Source organism: Theropithecus gelada, chromosome 19 (assembly GCF_003255815.1).
Source record: "Theropithecus gelada isolate Dixy chromosome 19, Tgel_1.0, whole genome shotgun sequence".
Classification (NCBI taxonomy): Eukaryota; Metazoa; Chordata; class Mammalia; order Primates; family Cercopithecidae; genus Theropithecus; species Theropithecus gelada.
Window position 1 is genome coordinate 28,035,288 of NC_037687.1, and position 18,318 is coordinate 28,053,605.

At 53.9% G+C, this 18,318-nt stretch overlaps 3 protein-coding genes across 8 annotated transcripts in view; all 3 read right to left on the minus strand.

Moving 5' to 3' along the window:
- KLK10 (kallikrein related peptidase 10) overlaps positions 1–1,252 on the minus strand; it is a 6,957-nt gene extending 5,705 nt beyond the window's left edge. The window contains exons 1-2 of one of the 2 annotated variants that reach the window (XM_025367423.1): positions 1,121–1,252; positions 537–633 (exon numbers count right to left, since the gene is read on the minus strand). In XM_025367423.1, coding sequence (XP_025223208.1) covers positions 537–624 — 88 coding nt within the window. In that variant the 5' untranslated portion in view covers positions 625–633; positions 1,121–1,252. Of the gene's footprint in view, positions 1–536; positions 1,069–1,120 lie in introns of those variants that run through there. The other variant, XM_025367424.1, reaches the window with a different exon arrangement.
- Positions 1,253–3,984: 2,732 nt separating this feature from the next.
- Positions 3,985–9,761, minus strand: KLK11 (kallikrein related peptidase 11). 4 transcript variants are annotated; one of them, XM_025367576.1, is made up of 6 exons: positions 9,676–9,761; positions 7,345–7,419; positions 6,393–6,549; positions 5,803–6,068; positions 4,846–4,982; positions 3,985–4,451 (listed from the first exon to the last, which is right to left on the minus strand). In XM_025367576.1, the coding sequence occupies exons 2-6, from the start codon at positions 7,382–7,384 to the stop codon at positions 4,299–4,301; spliced, it is 753 nt and encodes a 250-aa protein (XP_025223361.1). In that variant the 5' UTR covers positions 7,385–7,419; positions 9,676–9,761; the 3' UTR covers positions 3,985–4,298. The 4 variants fall into 4 exon arrangements, with proteins under 4 accessions (XP_025223361.1, XP_025223358.1, XP_025223357.1 ...); XM_025367573.1 differs by having other exon boundaries at positions 5,803–6,139; positions 6,389–6,549; XM_025367572.1 differs by lacking the exon at positions 9,676–9,761 and adding an exon at positions 9,188–9,434.
- A 1,253-nt stretch (positions 9,762–11,014) lies between these two features.
- KLK12 (kallikrein related peptidase 12) lies at positions 11,015–17,054 on the minus strand. 2 transcript variants are annotated; one of them, XM_025368622.1, is made up of 6 exons: positions 16,957–17,054; positions 16,746–16,801; positions 16,154–16,313; positions 13,822–14,081; positions 12,709–12,842; positions 11,015–11,376 (listed from the first exon to the last, which is right to left on the minus strand). In XM_025368622.1, the coding sequence occupies exons 2-6, from the start codon at positions 16,780–16,782 to the stop codon at positions 11,221–11,223; spliced, it is 747 nt and encodes a 248-aa protein (XP_025224407.1). In that variant the 5' UTR covers positions 16,783–16,801; positions 16,957–17,054; the 3' UTR covers positions 11,015–11,220. The 2 variants fall into 2 exon arrangements, with proteins under 2 accessions (XP_025224407.1, XP_025224408.1); XM_025368623.1 differs by lacking the exon at positions 16,957–17,054 and having other exon boundaries at positions 16,746–16,903.
- Between the last annotated feature and the right edge of the window lie 1,264 nt (positions 17,055–18,318).

Consider the following 18,318-nt stretch of genomic DNA (forward strand, 5'->3'; position numbering starts at 1 on the left):
AAAAAAAAAAAAAAAAAAAAAAAAGAGAGAGAGAGAGAGAAAGAAAGGAGAGATAAAGAAAGAAAAAAGAAAGAGAAAGAAGAGAAAGTAAAACAAGGAAGAAGAAAGAAAAGGAAGGGAAGAACGAACGAACGAAAGAAAGAGAAAAAAGAAAAGAAAAGAAAAAAGAAGGAAAAAAGGGAGGGGAGAGGGCAAAAAAGCGGTAAGGCAAGACTCAGGATAAAACACGGTGGTGCAAAATGGGGCGGGGCCGGGATGGGGCGGTGTAAGAGGAGGAGAAAGAACTCGGCGAAAAGTCCACGGAAGAGCGAGGATCCGGGTGGCAGAAATCGGAGGGGGCCTGAATGGGGCGGGACAGCCAGGGGCCAAGCCAGAAGGGCCCAGCTGACTTGGGGGCGGGCCCTGTTCTGGAGCGCTGGGTGGGTGCTGCGGTCCCGGGGGAGGAGAGGTGCGCGGGGCTTGGCGACAGGAGCACACTCTCCTCCCGCCCGCGCCTCCCACCCGCGCCTCTCGCGGCCCTCTGTCCCCCGCCTCACCCCAGAGTTGCGCCATCAGCAGCGGCAGCAGCTTCGCCAGAGCCCGGGCGCCAGAGGCGGCGGAGAGGTGGAGGTGCGGGGGTCTCATGGCCAGGATCTGCTAGGGTGTGTGTGTGTGGTGGGGGGGCGGGTTAAAATAGATGCTCCGTTAGAGACCCCCACCTCGCCGTGCTCGTTCGCCCAGCCTGGGCCACCCCAGCCCGCAAGCACCCTTTTGACCTGCAGCCGATAACCCCAGGGGCGGACAGATGGGAGATTCGGGCTGGAACAGCGGTAATGAGCGCAACTACCCTAATGACGCCCCTCGCAGCATCTCACCTTTCTCCCTGTGCCGGCGGGGAGCGCTCTCCGCGCCCCGGCTGCAGCCACGCCGCGCCCGGGGTTTCCCCCGCCTTCTCGCGAGGGGTGGGGATCCGAGGCTTGTAGCCAGTGGGAGCCTCTTTCTCAACCTTACAGCGGGGGGACTTCCGCGTCCCGCAGGTGGAGAAACCGAGGCTCCAAGCAGGCTACTGCCTGTGGCCCGGGGGTCCCCACCCATCCTCTCGCAATCCACCCCAACCCAGGTGAGGTGCAACTAGCTTTACCTGGGAGTCGCCGATAGGAAGGAGGGAGGGGACCCAGACGTGCCTCTGCCCTGCCTGTGGTCCGCCGCTGGTATCCTCTGCCCAGGGACCCCTGGCCGGACCTTCCCTTTTAACCCTGAGGAGTCCGGAAGCTTCTCCGCCCTCCCCTACCCCCACCCCCGGGCTCCCTCCCTCCCTTTCCCTCTGTCTAATTATACCGTGGGTGAGGCTGGCACTCCTGGGTCCCAGATTCCTGCTCTGGGAGGGGCCCTGGAATACAGGTTTCTCCCAGTGCCCAAAACACCCCCTTTTCATCTCTTTTGGAACTGGCTTCCGTGGGGATTCCCCGGATCCAGGTTCCAAGAAGGCTTCCCAGGTGCAGGGAGAGGGTTCATGTCCCCAGGAAGGCTGGGGGTGGCGGGATGAGACGCCACTGAGAAAGAGGAAATCAACGGGAAGTGCATACCTAGAGTGACAATGTGAGAAGCCAGAATGTGGAAGAGGAAGGAGGAAGGCCCAGAGATAAAGCAGGTTGAGTAGGAGGGACAGAGGCTGGCTTGGAAAGGGAGATTGTAACAAACCAAGGCTAAAGGAGCCAGAGAGAGAGAGAGAGGGGGGGAGGGAGGGAGGCGCCCAGGCTAAGAAAAACAGAAACAAGGAAAGAGGGAAACCCACGCCCGCCCTGTGGCTGTGAGCTCTGTGTGTGTCCCAGTGACTAGCCCGTGTGTGTGTTGGGGGGCTGTGGCTTTGCCTCATACCCGTGTGCGGCCATCTCACATCCTCCCTGCCATCTGTGTGCCACCAGGTGCCACACAGGCCCCTGAATCACAGGAGGTCAAAGCTGCGAGGGGCATCAGCATCACCTCAGCCAACTCTCTCATCTCAGGTGAGGAGTGAGAGGCTCAGAGAGGGCAGACTCACACGAGGTCACACAGCAAGTCCACTTAACAACCAGAAGGCCCTGGTTCCACTCTGGGCTCCTACTGCTCATGCCAGCCACCTCTCCTGCGAGTGAGCCAACCGTCCCAAAAGATCCTGAGGTGGCCAGGCGCGGTGGCTCATGCCTATAATCCCAGTGCTTTGGGAGGCCGAGGCAGGCCGATCATGAGGTCAGGAGTTCAAGACCAGCCTGGCCAACATAGTGAAACCCCATCTCTACTAAAAATACACAAAAATTAGCTGGGGATGTTGGCACGGGCCTGCAGTCCCAGCTTCTAGGGAGGCTGAGGCAGGAGCATCGCTTGAACCTGGAAGGCAGAAGTTGTAGTGAGCCGAGATCGCGCCACTGCACTCCAAACTGCATGACACAGCAGGACTGCGTCTCAAAGAAAAAAAACAAAAAAACAAAAAAAGATCGTGAGCTCTGGATTCTCTCTGTGGGACATCCTCTTCAGAGGCCATCTAACTCAGTGTTGCCCAGCTGAACTTTCTGCAGTGATGTTATATATGCACTAGCTAATCCAGACACCACCAGCCATGTGTGGAAATATCAGCCTTGGAGATACCACAAATGAGACAGAGGAGTTAACATTTCTGGCTTTATGTAATTTTAATTGGAAGAGCCATGTGCGGTTAGTGGCTACCAGATTGGCCAGCAGAGGGCTCCACTACCTAATTACCTATCATGGAAGTTGGAGAAAAACAATGATAAACTCCTTTGGTTAGGTCTTAGTATGTGCAAGCTGACTGACTTCTTTACTTACTGTGTTATACTTTTGCATGCACAGTTATATAGGAAAGGAAACAAACAGAGCCTTACTCCAGGCACATCACTTGGTAGTTAAGAGATCACCTCAGGTCGGGCGCGGTGGCTCACGCCTGTAATCCCAGCACTTTGGGAGGCCGAGACAGGTGGACCACGAGGTCAGGAGATCGAGACCATCCTGGCTAACACGGTGAAACCCCGTCTCTACTAAAAATACAAAAACTTAGCCGGGCGTGGTGGCGGGCGCCTGTAGTCCCAGCTACTCGGGAGGCTGAGGCAGGAGAATGGCGTGAACCCGGGAGGCAGAGATTGCAGTAAGTCGAGATGGCGCCACTGCACTCCAGCCTGAGCGACGACAGAGCGAGACTCCATCTCAAAAAAAAAAAAAAAAGAAAAGAGATCACCTTGCTTTCTTCATCTATAAAATAGGTATGAAAACAGTACTGATCTCATAGGGTTTTGTGAGGATTAAGTTAGTTGATACATTTAAAAGTGCTTGGAGGCCAGGCACAGCGACTCATGCCTGTAATCCCAGCACTTTCGGAGGCTGAGGAGGACAGATTCCTTGAGCCCGGGAGTTTGAGACTAGCCGGGGCAGCATACTGAGACCTCTGTCTATGAAAAATAAAAAAATTAGCTGGACTTCATGGCATGTGCCTGTAGTCCCAGCTACTCTGGAGACTGAGGCTGGACAATCACTTCAGCCCAGGAAACTGAGATTGCCATGAGCTGTGATTGTTACTGCACTCCAGTCTGGGCAACAGAGCAAGACTGTCTCATAAATAGATTAATTAATTTAATTTAATTAATAAAAGCTGGGCGGGCGTGGTGGCTCATGTCTGTAATCCCAGGAGTTTGGGAGGCCAAGGCGGGCAGATCACCTGAGGTCAGGAGTTCGAGACCAGCCTGGCCAACATGGCGAAGCCTCATCTCTACTTAAAAATACAAAACTTAGCCAGATGTGGTGGTAGGCACCTGTAATCCCAGCTACTCAGAAGGCTGAGGCAGGAGAATTGCTTGAACCCAGGAGGTGAAGGTTGCAGTGAGCAGAGATAGCACCACCGTACTCCAACCTGGGTGACAGAGCGAGACTCTGTCTTAAGATAAAATAAAATAAAATAAAATAAAATAAAATAAAGCCAGTGGATCAGGGTCTAGCACATAGTAAGCACTCTGTAGATTCACTCATTTAGCAAATGTTTATTGAAACCTTGATATATGGCCAGGAGCTGTCTTTGGGGTTGGGGATACAACAGAGAACAAACCAGATGTTATCATTCCCAGAGTCACAATAGTTCAAGGCAGAATTTGAATCCAAGTCTCACTGATTTCAAACCCCAGGTTGATTATTAAGTGACAGTATCTCCTGTAGTCCAGGAGGCCCAAAGAATGTTTGTAGAGGGTCTTGGCTTAGGGTTTCTTATTAACAGAGTGAACGGGAACCAATCACCAAGTGGAAATGGAGGGTATTGGGCTGTGGTGTGTGGGTCCAGTCTAATTGTTCTTCATCGTCTCCTGGATCCAGTCCACGTATTTGCAGACTTTCGTGTAGACACCAGGCTTTCGGGTGATCGCACACGGATCCTGGCCCCAGGAAATAATGCCTTGAAGAGAGTGGTTACAGACCAGAGGGCCCCCGGAGTCACCCTGGGCACGGGGAGAGAGAACATTGGTGAGAGAAAGCGTTGAGCACGGTGTTCGCCAGGGAGGAGGTGGGGACGGTGCTTAGGAGTGGGGCCGAGACTGAGGATGGGGAGGTACCGGGAATGGTGATAGGTTTGGCGATAAGGCTGGGATTATGGGTGGGATAAAGAATGGGGTTAGGCTCAAAAACGAGTTTGGGGAAAGCTGGAGCTGGAAACGGGGATGGAGCTGAAGTTTGTGCTGAGATCAGAAATGGGAACAGGGGAAGAGATGGACTGGGAGTTGCAGGGGGAGGCGGGTTGAGGTTGGGGATGAAATTGTGGATGTCGGGAAGGATGTCATTGAAGCTGGGGATGGGATGGGGGTGTGGTTGGAGACCCAGGCCCTGCCCGCTGACCTGGCAGGAGTCCTTGCCCCCTTCCTGAACGCTGGCGCACACCATGGTGTCTGTGATGTTGCTGGGGTAGGCGTTCTCACACTTCTGGTGCTCAATGATGGTGATGTTGGCGCATCGCAAGCTGTGAGGCAGGCGTACTGTGGAAACAGCAGGAGGGGCTGTGGGAATGAGCCCCCTGCCACCGCCCCTAATGCAGTGCTTGCTGTGACCCAGCCCCTGGGTGAATCCCTGTCCTTAGACCCAGCCAACTCACCTCTCTTCTTGTAACAATAGCAACAGCAGTGCTATCCAGCATTTTTTTTTTTTTTTTTTTAAACAGAGTCTTGCTCTGTCTCCCAGGCTGGAGTGCAGTGGCGTGATCTTGGCTCACTGCAACCTCCGTCTCCCGGGTTTAAGCGATTCTCCTGCCTCAGCCTCCTGATTAGCTGGGGTTACAGGCGCACACAACCACACCCAGCTAATTTTCGTATTTTTAGTAGAGACGGGATTTCACCACGTTGGCCAGGCTGGTATCAAAGTCCCGACCTCAGGTGATCTGCCCACCTGGGCCTCCCAAAGTGCTGGGATTACAGGCGTCAGCCATTGTGCCCAATCTGCTATCCAATAAATGATTTATGCCAGTTGCTTGATATACATTATCTCTAATCCAGTCCTGACAGGTGGGTATAATTATTCTCATTTTATAGAGAAGAAAATCAAGATTCAGAGAGGTGAAGCCGCTTGCCTAAGGTCCTGCAACCAGGAGATTATGGACATATGATTGTATATCCCGTCTGTCTGATTCCAAGGCCCCAACTTCGGTACCCACCCTCCCCTGTCCTGACATTTTCCACTCATCCTCTCAACTTATACCACCTTCGTCACTGCGAACCACATCTCTGATCCCCCAAACCCTTGCACAATCATGACCACACCCTCCCCACCACCCCTTGCCGGGTTCCCCTCTGGAGCTCCTACACTGGGGGCTGGACGTGCTGCCCCAGCCGGAAATGAGGCAGCTGGTGCCAGCGGTGACGCAGCGTGAGGAGAGGGTGAGGGGTCGCACAGCCCAGGTGATGAAGGCTGGCGACGCCATCTTCACCAGCATGATGTCATTGCGGTGGTCTTTGTTGGGGAGGCTGTTGTTGAAGCCGGGGTGGGGGAAGGACTCAGTGGCTGTCCGGGTCTGCTCACAGCCATCCTGCTTCTGGAGGTTGTGCTCCCCCAGGTGAACTATGTAGCGGCTGAGGTGGGAGAGACAGTAGTTGGAGGAGGAAGGGTCGGGGGAGACATGGTTGGGAGAGGTGAGTGACACCTTTGAAGGTGAAGAAACATCACTCCGCTTCCAACCTCTTCCACGTCTCCCACCGAAGCCCCCTTCCCAGCCATAGCCCCATCCCAACCCCATTCATCCCCCCACCTTCAATCCCAATGCAAGCCCGTCAACCTTGCTGACACTACCCGTCCCCATTTCTAATCCCCTTCCCGCATCCCTATCCCCGAGCTTCTCTCCATCCATCTCCCCATTCCCAGCCCCCTCCCGGCCCCGCCCCAGCCCCCGCACCCACGGCTTGCGGCAGTGGGCTGCTGTCAGGAGCCAGCTGGGGGCAATGAGGGTCGCCCCACAGAGCAACCGCGTCTTCTCGAACAGGGCTGCCTGCCAGGGCTGGGAATGAGGCTTGCACTCGAACCCCTTGATGATCCTGGTCTCTCCCCTTACGAGCCCTGGAGGGAGTGAGAGCAAAAGGAGGGGCTCAGGAAGGAGAGGTGGTAGACCAGGAGGGCTCCCAGAAATGGGGGTGGGGAGGAGAGAAAGAGGGTGGGTGGTCTGAGCCCTGGTCTGGTGTCCCTCTGGGTTGCGCTGGATGCTGGGACCAGGCATTAAAGGATGAAAATACTTCCATAGGGTCGGGTGCAAACGCCTGTAATCCCAGCACCTTGGGAGGCTAAGGTGGGAGGATTGCTTGAGCCCAGGAGTTGAAGACCAACCTAGGCAAACATAGTGAGAACCCCCCGCCTCCATCTCTACAAAAAATCAAACAATTAGCCTGGCTTGGTGGCAGGTGCCTGTGGTCCCAGCTACCGGGGAGGCTGAGATGGCTTAAGGATCACTTAAGCCTGGGAAGTCAAGACTGCAGTGAGCCATGATGGCACCACGGCACTCCAGCCTGGACAATAGAGCGAGACCTTGTCTCTGGGAAAAAAAAAAAAGGAAATACTTCCATACTGGTTGGTTGGTAGCCCCTGTCCTCTGCGCTTTGACTGACCGCTCCCCCAACTCCAGCTTCCCTGGCCCCTGCCCGGGACCCTTTAGGACCCCCTTGACCTCTCCTCCTTTGGCATTTAAAGGGATTATCTGGAAAGGCATCCAGGCCCTCGTGACGGCTGCTCCCAGGTCGGATGTCTTATGGATTGTTCTATAATTTGGAATCAGCCCTGTCACTGTTCGGACACAGAGGGTTAGGGGATCCCAGAGATGCAAGAGGGAGGCTCCTGCCCTGCCCCCATCCCCTGCCGTACCTGTCGCCAGAGCAAGCATGATTAACTGCAGAATCCTCATGGCCTGGAGGGGGGAGGGGCGGGCCCCAGGTTCCTCTGGGAACAAGGAGGGACATGGGGCCGCATCACTTTACAGGGAAGTTGGGGGCTGGATCATGCCCTCTCCTCTCTCCCTCACCTGCTCCTGCTCCCCACTTGAGAGAAACAAGGTTGGGGAAATCCCCTGTTTCTCACAGCACTCGGATCTCCAAACACTTAAAATATATCTTAGGTGTCGAGGGTGGCCTTGGAGAGGGCCTGGTCACAGCTAGAAGCTTCCGAGATACCAAGAACCATGTGGAAGTTGTTGGGAGGGGCTCTGACCGGCAAGTCATGGGCCGGCCCGGTTCAAGTCAGCCATGGGACCTCCTCGGCACATGTCAGAGGATGTTTTCCTTCTTGCCTTGAGAGCTGGCCAGGCCCCAGCAGCTTGGAATGGAAGGACAAGGGGAACCAGACCCCGTTCCGTAGCCACCCCTTTTTCATTGTCTTCACAGCAGAGCGATATGGAGCCTTTGAGGTCTGCTGGGGGGGAGTGGGGGCTCAGCCCCAGAAAATGTCTGGGCCCCCCATCACCCAGCTCGCTGAACCCCTGCCTGCCAAACCCCTGCCCTTTTGAAGGACAGCCAAGCAGAGTTGGGCTGGGCTGGTCAAGGGGAGGGCCAGTGCCCTCAGCTGCCCTGGCCAGCGGGGGTGGGAGCAGAGGGCCGGCTCAGCAGCTGAAGCCATGGAGATCAGAGGTAACTGAGGCTGGGGACAGCCATTGGAGGTGAGAGGTGCAGAGAGAGGCCACGAACCCCCACCCAAGCAGAGAAGGACAGAGCAGAGGGAGAAATGGGTGCCCGAGTGGGACAGGTGTCCTTGGGGAGGGCTAACACCTGGACGTGGACAGGGAGGGATGGCTTCCCTTTCCTCCTGGACTCACGGGCTCTGGGGCTGGGGCTCTGGGGGCCCAGTGGCGGCGGAGGCAGCAGCGGCGGCTACAGCAGGTAGGCTGGGTTGGAGCGCCAGGTGCCAGGCACCAGGCAGGCAGGCAGGCAGGGGGACGGCCCCGGGCGGGTCCAGGATGACTGGCCTCCAAGCCCTGCCTTAATGCCCCAGGGTGGGGTGTGGGGGGGCCCTCCCCGTAGACCTCCGAGGCACTGGCTGCCTGCCTCTCCAAGAGGCCTCTTCTCCCTGCGTCTCAGTCTCCCTCTGTCTGTCTGTCTGTCTGTCTGTCTGCAGCCTTCCTTTCCCTCCCGAGTCTCTGAGTCTGTGTCTTGCTGTGTCATTCTCTGTCACTCAATAATTCTGACTTTGTGTGATTTTTCTCTTTCTGTCCCTACGTGTCTGTCTGCCTTTGTCTGTCCTCATCCCCGTCTCCATCTCCAGTCTTCTCTCTCCATCTGGCTCTGTGTGGCCCTTTCTCTAATTCCTTCTATCTTTGTGTCTCAGTCTCTTTTTCTACCTCAGTCAGTCTCTCTGACTGCATCTCTGGCAATTTGTCTCGAAATCCCTCTCCTTCCGTCTAACCTCTGTCTCTCTTTTTCCTCCTGTCCCAGTCACTCCCTTGCCGCAGCCCCAGCCCAGGTGGGCCCCTGGCCTCCCCTAGGCCGCTCCCTTCTCCTTTGCAAGGAGGGGGGTGCTGGGGTGTCACAGAGGTGGGGCAGGACCGGAGGGTGGGGGAGGCAGGTCAGGGCCTGTGGAAGCTGAGTCCAGGAAAGGGAACAGAGCCCTCGGCTGCGCTCCACCCCAGGGCTCCTCTGGGGCCTTGCTTCTCTGCTGACCCTTCCCCTGCCCACTTCTCCCTGCCTCCCAGGCAGCCCGACTGCAGCTGTTCACTTACTGGCTGTTGTGAGACCTCTGCCCGATGACTTCCAGTCCTGCAGCCGCCTCAACCTCTGCATCTGCAGAACCCGAGCGCGGACTCCTGCTTCGCCCAGCTTGTTTGTTTTCAGCTAGGTGCCTTCCCTTGGCTTTCCTCCCCTCTCTCCCCTAACCAGATGTGGAGCAAGGCAGGGGAGGGCCTAGGTTCTGACAACAGCCAGCCCTGGCCTCAAACCTAGGTGCTTCCTCTTCCTACCACTATGACTACCCTTATGACGTGGGGACAAGGGACTCCACCCCTGCGAGGCTCAGTTTCTTCATCTGAGAGATGGGGGTGACAGACCTGCTTGCACGGAAGGTTGGGATCAGGCCTCCAGGAGGGTCCATTTGGAAAGAGCAGACTGCAGGGGGGGCTCAGCAAATGTGCCTCCACTGTTATGATCACCCCACACTCCCTCCCTCCTCCAATTCCCCTTCAGTGCACTTGGAGAGATGGTCTCCCCTCACCTCCCGAGTCCCAGTGGAGACAGAATCCAAGGGGTGGGCAGGAGAATTTTAAGACATAGGCCGAGCCCTCCTGCTTTCCAAGGCTGCACTCCACCCTCCATCATTGCATACATATGAGAACAAAGCCACGTCCCACATTAAAGAAACAATGTATGCTTGATTACAAGAAAGTAAACTGCAGTTGAGTAGTGGAAAGAATGTTATGCTTTATGGACATTGGATTAAAATGGTCATAAATGTTGACTTTGCAGCTTTTGTCTCGTATTTTGGAGCTAACAATTTTCTTTTTTCTTCTCGGGTCTTTTGTGGACTCTTGAAAAGCTTATAAGCTCTGGGCACTGTTTCTATTGTGCTGGATGAAGAAACATGGCTCTTATTTATATTGTTGGATTTTTGCTTTTGAGACAAGGTCTCTCACTTTATTGCCCAGCCTGGAGAGTAGTGGTGTGATCTCGGCTCACTGCAGCTTCCACCTCTCCGGCTCGGGTGATCTGCCCACCTCAGCTTCCCAAGTAGCCAGGACTACAGGTTCGCGCCACCATACCCAGCTAATTTTTTGTATTTTTGTAGTGACGAGGTTTCACCATGTTGCCAGGCTGATCTCGAACTCCTCAGCTCAAGCCATCCTCCCATCTCGGCCTCCCAAAGTGCTGGGATTACAGGCGTGGGCCACTGTACCCAGCCTGTATTATTATAGGTAACTTTTTCTATTCCATTTCTGAGTAACTACTCAGGGAAGACCCTCATCCTATTTGAGCTTTGTTTTTGGGGTTTTGTTTGTTTGTTTGTTTTTCTTTCTTTCTTTCTTTTTGAGATGAAGTCTTATTCTGTCACCCAGGCTGGAGTGCAATGGTTTGATCTCGGCTCACTGCAGCCTCTGCCTCATGGGTTCATGCAATTCTCTTGTCTCAGCCTCCCAAGTAGCTGGGATTATAGGCATGCACCACCATGCCCGGCTACTTTTTGTATTTTTAGTAGAGATGGGGTTTCATCATGTTGACCAGGCTGGTCTTGAACTCCTGACCTCAGGTAGTCCACCCGCCTCAGCCTCCCAAAGTGCTGGGATTACAAGTGTGTGCCACCATGCCCAGCTAAATTTTTTTTTTTTTTTTTTTGGTAGTTTTGAAGAGACGGGGTTTCACCATGTTGGCCAGGCTGGTCTCGAACTCCTGACCTCAAGTCATCCACCTGCCTCAGCCTCCCAAAGTGCTGGGATTACAGGTGTGAGCCACTGCGCCCGGCCTTATTTGAGCTCTGTTTCTACTTGTATGAGCTAGGGAAACTGTTGAGTCCTTCTTCCAGTCTCAACCAGCATGGGGACTTCAAATGGACAGACATGGCCCCTCCTTCATTTGTATTTATTCCAGACCATTGCACACTTCTCTCCATCCTGCTCATGGGTCTTAGAAGGGCTGGCAGGAGTTAAAAGTTCCAAAAAGTTCCCAGGCCAACAAGAATGGAGCCGGGAAAAGCAATGGAGGAGGTATTGGTGCTCTGAGGGTCAGAGTGGTACCCAAGCTAAGGGGTGGAGGTGGAGGAAACAGGTTAGTTGTTCCTCATGATCATCCGGATCCAGTCCACATACTTGCAAACATAGGTGTAGACTCCAGGGATGCCATCTTGTCCACAAGGCCCCACAGACCCCCAGGACACCACACCTTGAAGGACTCCCCCACACACCAGGGGGCCCCCAGAATCACCCTGGAAAGGAAGAGAAGTACTGTCTGAACAAGGGAGACATCTTATTTCTGTTTTCCTCTCCAACCCTCCAACCCAGTCCTGGGCCTTGGTGAGGGCTCCAAGTCTGGTCAAAAGAGGAAAGAGTATAATCACTTTCCCAGAGGACAATGGCAATGGCTAACCAAAAGAGAAGAGCCACTGTCTCTAGCGGCCAATCCCAGGGAAGAAGGGTGGAACTCCATAAAGGACAGAGGTTCTCTCAAGGACAATGGCTGGGGCCCTGAACAACAAGGAGAGAGAGCACAGTCATCAATGACCAATCCCAGGGGAGGCTGTCAAGACAACATAACGAGTAGAACATTCTCTCAAGGACAATGGCTGGGGCCCTGACCAATGAGGAGAGAGAACACTATTACCAATGACCAATCCCAGGGGAGGAGGGCTGGACTCCATAAAGGGTAGAGGTTCTCTCAAGGACAATGGCTGGGGTTCTGACCAATGAGGGGAGAGAGTGCCATCACCAATGACCAATCCCAGGGAAGGTGGGCAGGACTCCATCAGGAGCACAGAGTTCTCTCAAGGACAATGGCTGGGGCCCTGACCAATGAGGGGAGAGGCCACCATCCTCAAATCTCTCTCGGTCTGGGACAGCACCAACTGGAGGATGGTGTGGGAAAGACTTAGAGCCCCAGAAACAGCTGATTCCCTGTCTGGGCTCCCAGTTCTCTCTGTCTGTTTTGCTGCCTCTCCCTCTGCCCCCTACCCCATCTTTCCTTCTCTGTTCCCTTCCTCCCTCTTCTCTCCCTGTCCCTCCCCCTCCTCCATTCCCTGGTCCTTCCTCTTACTCCCTGTCTCTCTCCCTCCCTTATCCTGGGCCTCTCCTCCATTATTATCATTATTACTATTATTATTATTATTATCATTATTATTATTATTATTTTGTTTAGAGACAGAGTCTGGCTCTGTCGCCCAGGCTGGAGTGCAGTGGCGCGATCTCAGTTCACTGCAACCTCTGCCTCCCGGGATCAAGCGATTTTCCTGCCTCAGCCTTCCGAGTAGCTGGGACCACAGGCTTGCACCACCGCTCCCAGCTAATTTTGGTATTTTTAGTAGATTCAGGGTTTCACCATGTTGGCCAGGCTTGTCTTGAACTCCTGACCTCAAGTGATCTGCCCGCCTTGGCCTCCCAAAGTGCTGAGATTACAGGTGTGAGCCACGGCGCCCAGCCTCTCCCTTCCTTTTTGACCCCATCTCTCTCCAGCATCCCCTTTCCCTGATTCATCCTCCATCAGTTCCTCTCCTGCTTCCAGCCTCTCCCCTTCCCTTTCTGTCCTGGTGACCACACATGCTCACCTGGCAGGCATCCTGCCCCGGGATGCCTCCTGCACACACCATGTTGCTCGTGATTCTCCCGGGATACACCTCACGGCAGGTGGCATGGGAGACGATGGAGAGGTTGAGGCACTGGAGCAGATCCGGGAATGGGTCTGGAGAGGGAACATGCGTGCTGCAGGGTCCCCTAAATCTCCCCACTTTGAGGTTACATCCCTCTTCCCTCGATGTGGCCCATCTGAGTCAATATCCCAGCCCCTCACCAACCTGTACTACAATCCTGAAACCTCCAAGTTACATATTTATGACTTAATTTCATATGAATCATGACCCCAGATGATTGGCAGTCTCTTTGGTCTTTGACATTTGACTTTGAGTGGCATAACTCAAGACCTTTCTTGTCTCTCCAGCCTCAGAGACAACGAATCCAGACCTGACCCTCTTCAGTGCCTACTACTGTGATCTTTGACCTTCTATCTTATTACCTTATGATCCCAGCTTGATCTCATATCTTGTCTCCTGACCCCATGTCCCTGTCTTTATCTTAACCTGCAACCTCAGCTCCCCATCTTCCAAACCTCACTGCTTCCAACGCCAGTGACCCCTGATCCTAGTTTATTTGGCCCCAGCCTCCACGACCTCAAACCTCAGACCTCACACCCCAAACGCTATGACCTCCAATCTCAGATATGTGATTTCAGATAGAATCCCAATGTCCATCCTCAGATTCTAACCAGATTGTACAACCTCTGGATCCCATGACCTTAATTCTACAGTGACCTCTAACCCCAGACCCATGACCCACAAGGCCCATATCCTATTTACATATATATATATATATATATATATATATAATATGCCTTTTGCTCCAGTGTGATGACCCCTGACACACTCTGACCTCTGACCATGTCTCTGACCTCTGATCCCTGACTTCATACCCAGTCCCTTAACCCCTTTGACTTCCAAGACCCCAATCCACTATAATCTCTGACCCCAAACCATGATCCTGATGTCCCATCCCACACCCTGACCCTTTACCCATCCTTCCTCTAAGGTGTCATGATGTGACCTCTCACCCTGCATCCCAGACTTGTACCCATCCTGACCCCTGACCCCTGGCCTCAGGCCCCTTACTCCATGGGTGGTTGGTGATGCCCCAGCCTGAGACGTGGCACTCGGTGCCAGCAGTTGCACAGTCATTGGGCAGGGGCAGGGGTCGAACGCTGCTGGTTATGCGGACGGGCAGGCGCAGCCGCAGAAGCCGGAGGTCGTGCTCATGGCTCGTCGAGGCTCCCAGGTAGCCGGGGTGGGTCACGGAGAAGCCACTGTGCCGGATCTGCTCTGTCCAGTCGAGCTGGCTGAGGCTGTGTTCCCCCAGGCGCACCCAGTACCTGCTGCCGGTGGCGACAGCTGAGCGGGTGGCAGACAGGCAGTCCCCCACCTTGCACCCCTCCACAGACACTCCCAGGCCCTGCTGCCACTCCCCGCTGCTCTGCCTCTCACTGTCTGTCTTCTCACCCGCGCCTCTCATTCTCCAAGTCTCTCTTGCAGGCTCTTATTCCCGACCTCCATCACTCTCTTTCCATCTTGGGTGTTCACTGTTTCTCCTCCCATGTCCCTGCATCTGTGTCTCTCTCTCCGTTTTTTTTTTTTCAAGACGGAGTCTCGCTCTGTCACCTAGGCTGGAGTGCAGTGGCACCATCTTGGCTCACTGCAACCTCCGCCTCCTGGGTTCAAACAATTTCCCTGCCTCAGATTCCTGAGTAGCTGGGATTACAGGTGCCCGCCACCATGCCCGGCTAATTTTTGTATTTTTAGTAGAGATGAGGTTTCACCATGTGGGTCAGGCTGGTCTCAAACTCCTGACCTCAAGTGATCTGCCCACCTCAGCCTCCCAAAGTGCTGGGATTATAGGTGTGAGCCACTGCGCCGGGCCTCTCTTTCTGATTATCTCAGCCAATGAAGCCCACGAAGACAGGGACATCAGTGGGCCTTGTTCACCGCCTTATTCCCACCGCCTGGCACGGAGCATGTGCTGTCCACGCTGCTGACTGAATGAACGAGTGGGTTGATGAATGGCCTCTCTGCATCCTGCTTCTGGCCCTGTCTCTCTCCTGAGTCTCTGTTTCTTTGCATCTGAGCTCCCCTTTCACAAAAAAGTTCCAGGCCAGGAGCAGTGGCTCACGCCTGTAATCCCAGCATTTAGGGAGGTCAAGGCAGGAAGATCGCTTGAGCTGAGGAGTTTGAGACCAGCCTGGATAACATAGCGAAACCCTGTCTCTACAAAAAAAAATTAAAAATTAGCCGGATGTGGTGGCACAGGCCTGTGGTCTCAGCTCCTTGGGAGGCTGAGGTGTGAGGATCACTTGAGCCCAGGAGGTTGAGGCTGTAGTGAGCCAAGATAGCATCACTGCACTCCAGCCTGGGTGACAGAAAGAGCAAGACTCTGTCTCCAAAAAAATAAAAAAGAAAAGAAGAAGAAAGAAGGAAGGAAAGAAGGAAGGAAAAGAGAGAGAGAGAGAGAGAAAGAAAAGAAGGAAAGAAAGAAAAAAAGAAAGAGAGAGAGAGAGAGAGAGAAAGAAAGAAAGAAAGAAAGAAAGAGAAAGAAAGAAAGAAAGAAAGAAAGAGAGAGAGAGAGAGAGAAAGAAAGAAAGAAAGAAAGAAAGAAAGAAAGAAAGAAAGAAAGAAAGAAAGAAAGAAAGAAAGAGAGAAAGAAAGAGAGAAAGAAAGAAAGAAGGAAAGATTGATTCCAGAGCATCAGTCCACTGAGGCCCAGAGAGGTGCCAGGCATAGTCTCTGAGGTTGCACAAAGAGTTTGGGTCATGTTGGCCGGACGCAGTGGCTCACACCTCTAATCCCAGCACTTTCGAAGGCCAAGATGGGCAGATCGTTTGAGGCTAGGAGTTCAAGACCAGCCTGGTCAACATGACAAAACTCTGTCTCTACAAAAATTACAAAAATTAACTGATGGCGGGTGCCTGTAATCCCAGCTACTCAGGAGGCTGAGGCAGGAGAATCACTTGAACCCGGGAGGCAGAGACAGCAGTGAGCTGTGATCGCACCATTGCACAGCAGCCTGGGTGACAGAGCGAGACTCTGTCTCAAAAACAAAAAAAAGAGTTTGGGTCAGACCTGGGCCCCGGGCCCAGACTGAGTCAGGGAATGGCTGGGGGAGTGGCAGATGTCATATAGGAAAGAAAGGGTACATGCAGGAATGGGAGAGGCAGGAGGGCAGGTTCCAGGACGCTCCTCGGCCCTCCACACACACCACACCTCACCCTGCCCAGCACCACCCCAGGCCCACTGCTAAAGAAGTTCCACTCCTGGTCTAAACTCAGATTCTCTTGTTGCAGGACCAGCTTCTTCCCAGTGGGCACCGGCCTCCCTTGTGATCCTACCCCCAGCACTTGCCTTCCCATAGTCTTCCCTTCGCCCACCCCAGGAAGGGACTCAGCCTGGGGCTTACCTGCCGCTGCAGTGAGCTGCTGTGAGGACCCACCTGCTGTCAATAAGGACACCCCCGCAGCGCAGGCTGCTGCCCTCAAATAACCCCACCTGCCACGGCTGTGAGTTACGTCCACACTCGGTGCCATTGAAAATCTTCGGTGTGGCTGCCTGGCTGAGCCCTGGGGACAGACAGGGGCCTGGGTCAGAGAGAGGAATAAAAGATACAGAGATGGAGACACACACATACACAGAGAGAGAAACAGACAGGAGAGAGAGAGAGAGAGAGAGAGAGCGAGAGAGAGAGACCCAGTGATAGAAAAAGACCATAAACACCAAAGAGACCCAGGGAGAAAGATGCTTACACATAGGAGGGAAATGGAGAGGCAGAGATTCAGAGAGGGACGGAAGGGAAGAGGGATCACAGGATAGGGGAGACCGAGGTGAGCAGTGCCCTGAGAGCTGCAGCTAAATGGAGGCAGAGAGAAAGCCCCTCTCCTCCTCACCACCAGGCTGGGGGCCAGAGCTGAGATGGGGAGGGGGTGGGACCTCCTCATGGGGGGTGGAGGGACCCAGTCCCGGTCCTGCCCTCTCCCTGCCCCAGGAGAACTCACCAAGAACACACAGGAGCAAAAACATGCTGGGCCCCATGGCGGGTCACCTCCAAAGTCTGGGGGGAAAAGGGGAATCTCAGAGGTCACCCTTTCCCCGTGCCCTCCACCTCTGCCCTCTCTGCTTCTCTTTGAAGGTCACCAAGGGGATGACCTGCTTGTCCTCTCTCTACCTGTCCTCCTGCGTGTCACTCCCTCATTGGCAGTCGCCTACCTCCTTCTCACCTTGTCTCTTTGTCTGCCAGATCCTCTACGTGGCTGTCACTGTTCGACCTGTCCACGTCGCTGCTATCTGTCCGTCCACCTACCTGCCTGTCATCTCATCTGCTGGCCACTCCGCCAGCCAACTCTACCACTCCGCACCTGGCTCCTCAGTCACCTGTCATGTTGCTCAACCGGTCCCTTTCCTTCCATCTGTCGCTCCAGACAGACCACTGACAAAGCTCTTAACTCTCTTTGTCTTGGCCCATCCAATTTCCGGGTTGAGGGAAGGGGACCAGGAAGACAGGGGTGGGGCGTCCTCTAATTCTGCAGAAACTCTTCTCAGCTAATCACACTTAATTGAGCTTTACAGCTAAATGGAGTGGGGAAGGAGGAAAGGACCCAGAGTGGGAAGACCCGGCCCCACTCCCTCTCTCCTCTGCAAGTCAGCCAGCAGCCCCGGGACTGATGACTCAAGGTGACGATGGAGCTGGGTTCTAATCCTGACTCCAGGGACAAAGGAGGGTGGGGAGACCTTGGACACCTGGGGCCCATCCCAATGCAGTGCAGGGGAGGGGCAGGGGGAAGGAGAGGCTGTGAAAGCAGGAGAGTGGACGGGAGGGGCAGGAAGCCCGAGCTAGAAAGAGTCCCAGAAAGAGAAGAAGAGATGAAGGAACAGACTTCTGAATAGGTGATCAGGCAAGTGCAGAAGAGAGTTTCTGAACTGAGTTCATATATATACATATGAAGTTGATCAATCTAATTCCGTAAAGTTTTTCTTTGCATGAGAACTTCTATTGCTTAAATAAAATCCACAGAGAAAATAAAAGACACAGGGAAGGAGAAATGGTAGAAAGAGAGAGAGAGAAAATGAATCATAGGACAAGGGAACTTTGTGCTGTTTTTTGTTTTTTTGTTTTGAGATGGAGTCTTGCTCTGTCACCCAGGCTGGAGTGCAGGGCTGCGATCTCCGCTCACTGCAACCTCCACTTCCTGGGTTCAAGCTATTCTTGTGCCTCAGCCTCCCGAGTACCTGGGATTACAGGCACATGCCACCATGTCCAGCTAATTTTTGTATTTTTAGTAGAGACGGGGTTTCACCATGTGGGCCAGGCTCTTCTTGAACTCCTGGTCTCAAGCAACCTCCCTGCCTTGGCCTCCCAAAGTGCTGGGATTACAGGTGTAAGCCACCATTCCTGGCCTCTGTGCTGGTTTATCTGAGTTTTTGCTTCTTCTAGGAGGAATGGAGGAGAGAAAGAAGGAGAGAGAGAGAGGACAGAGAGAGAAAATGAGAACAAAAAGGGAATTAGACTCAGAGGAAGGGGGATTAAGAAACAAACCAAGAGAAAAATGTGTCAAGGCCAGGCGCAGTGGC

Coding starts and splice junctions, on each gene's coding strand:
- KLK11 (XM_025367572.1), bottom strand. CDS start 9,248: ATGCAGAGGTTGAGGCGGCTGCAGGACTGGAAGTCATCGGGCAGAGGT. Junction 7,420..9,187: donor CAGAGGTCTCACAACAGCCA/GTAAGTGAACAG, acceptor CCTTGTTCCCAG/AGGAACCTGGGGCCCGCCCC. Junction 6,550..7,344: donor CATGCTTGCTCTGGCGACAG/GTACGGCAGGGG, acceptor CACTCCCTCCAG/GGCTCGTAAGGGGAGAGACC.
- KLK12 (XM_025368622.1), bottom strand. CDS start 16,782: ATGGGGCCCAGCATGTTTTTGCTCCTGTGTGTTCTTG. Junction 16,314..16,745: donor TTTGCTCCTGTGTGTTCTTG/GTGAGTTCTCCT, acceptor GTCTGTCCCCAG/GGCTCAGCCAGGCAGCCACA. Junction 11,377..12,708: donor CGGGGCAGGATGCCTGCCAG/GTGAGCATGTGT, acceptor CTTCCTTTCCAG/GGTGATTCTGGGGGCCCCCT.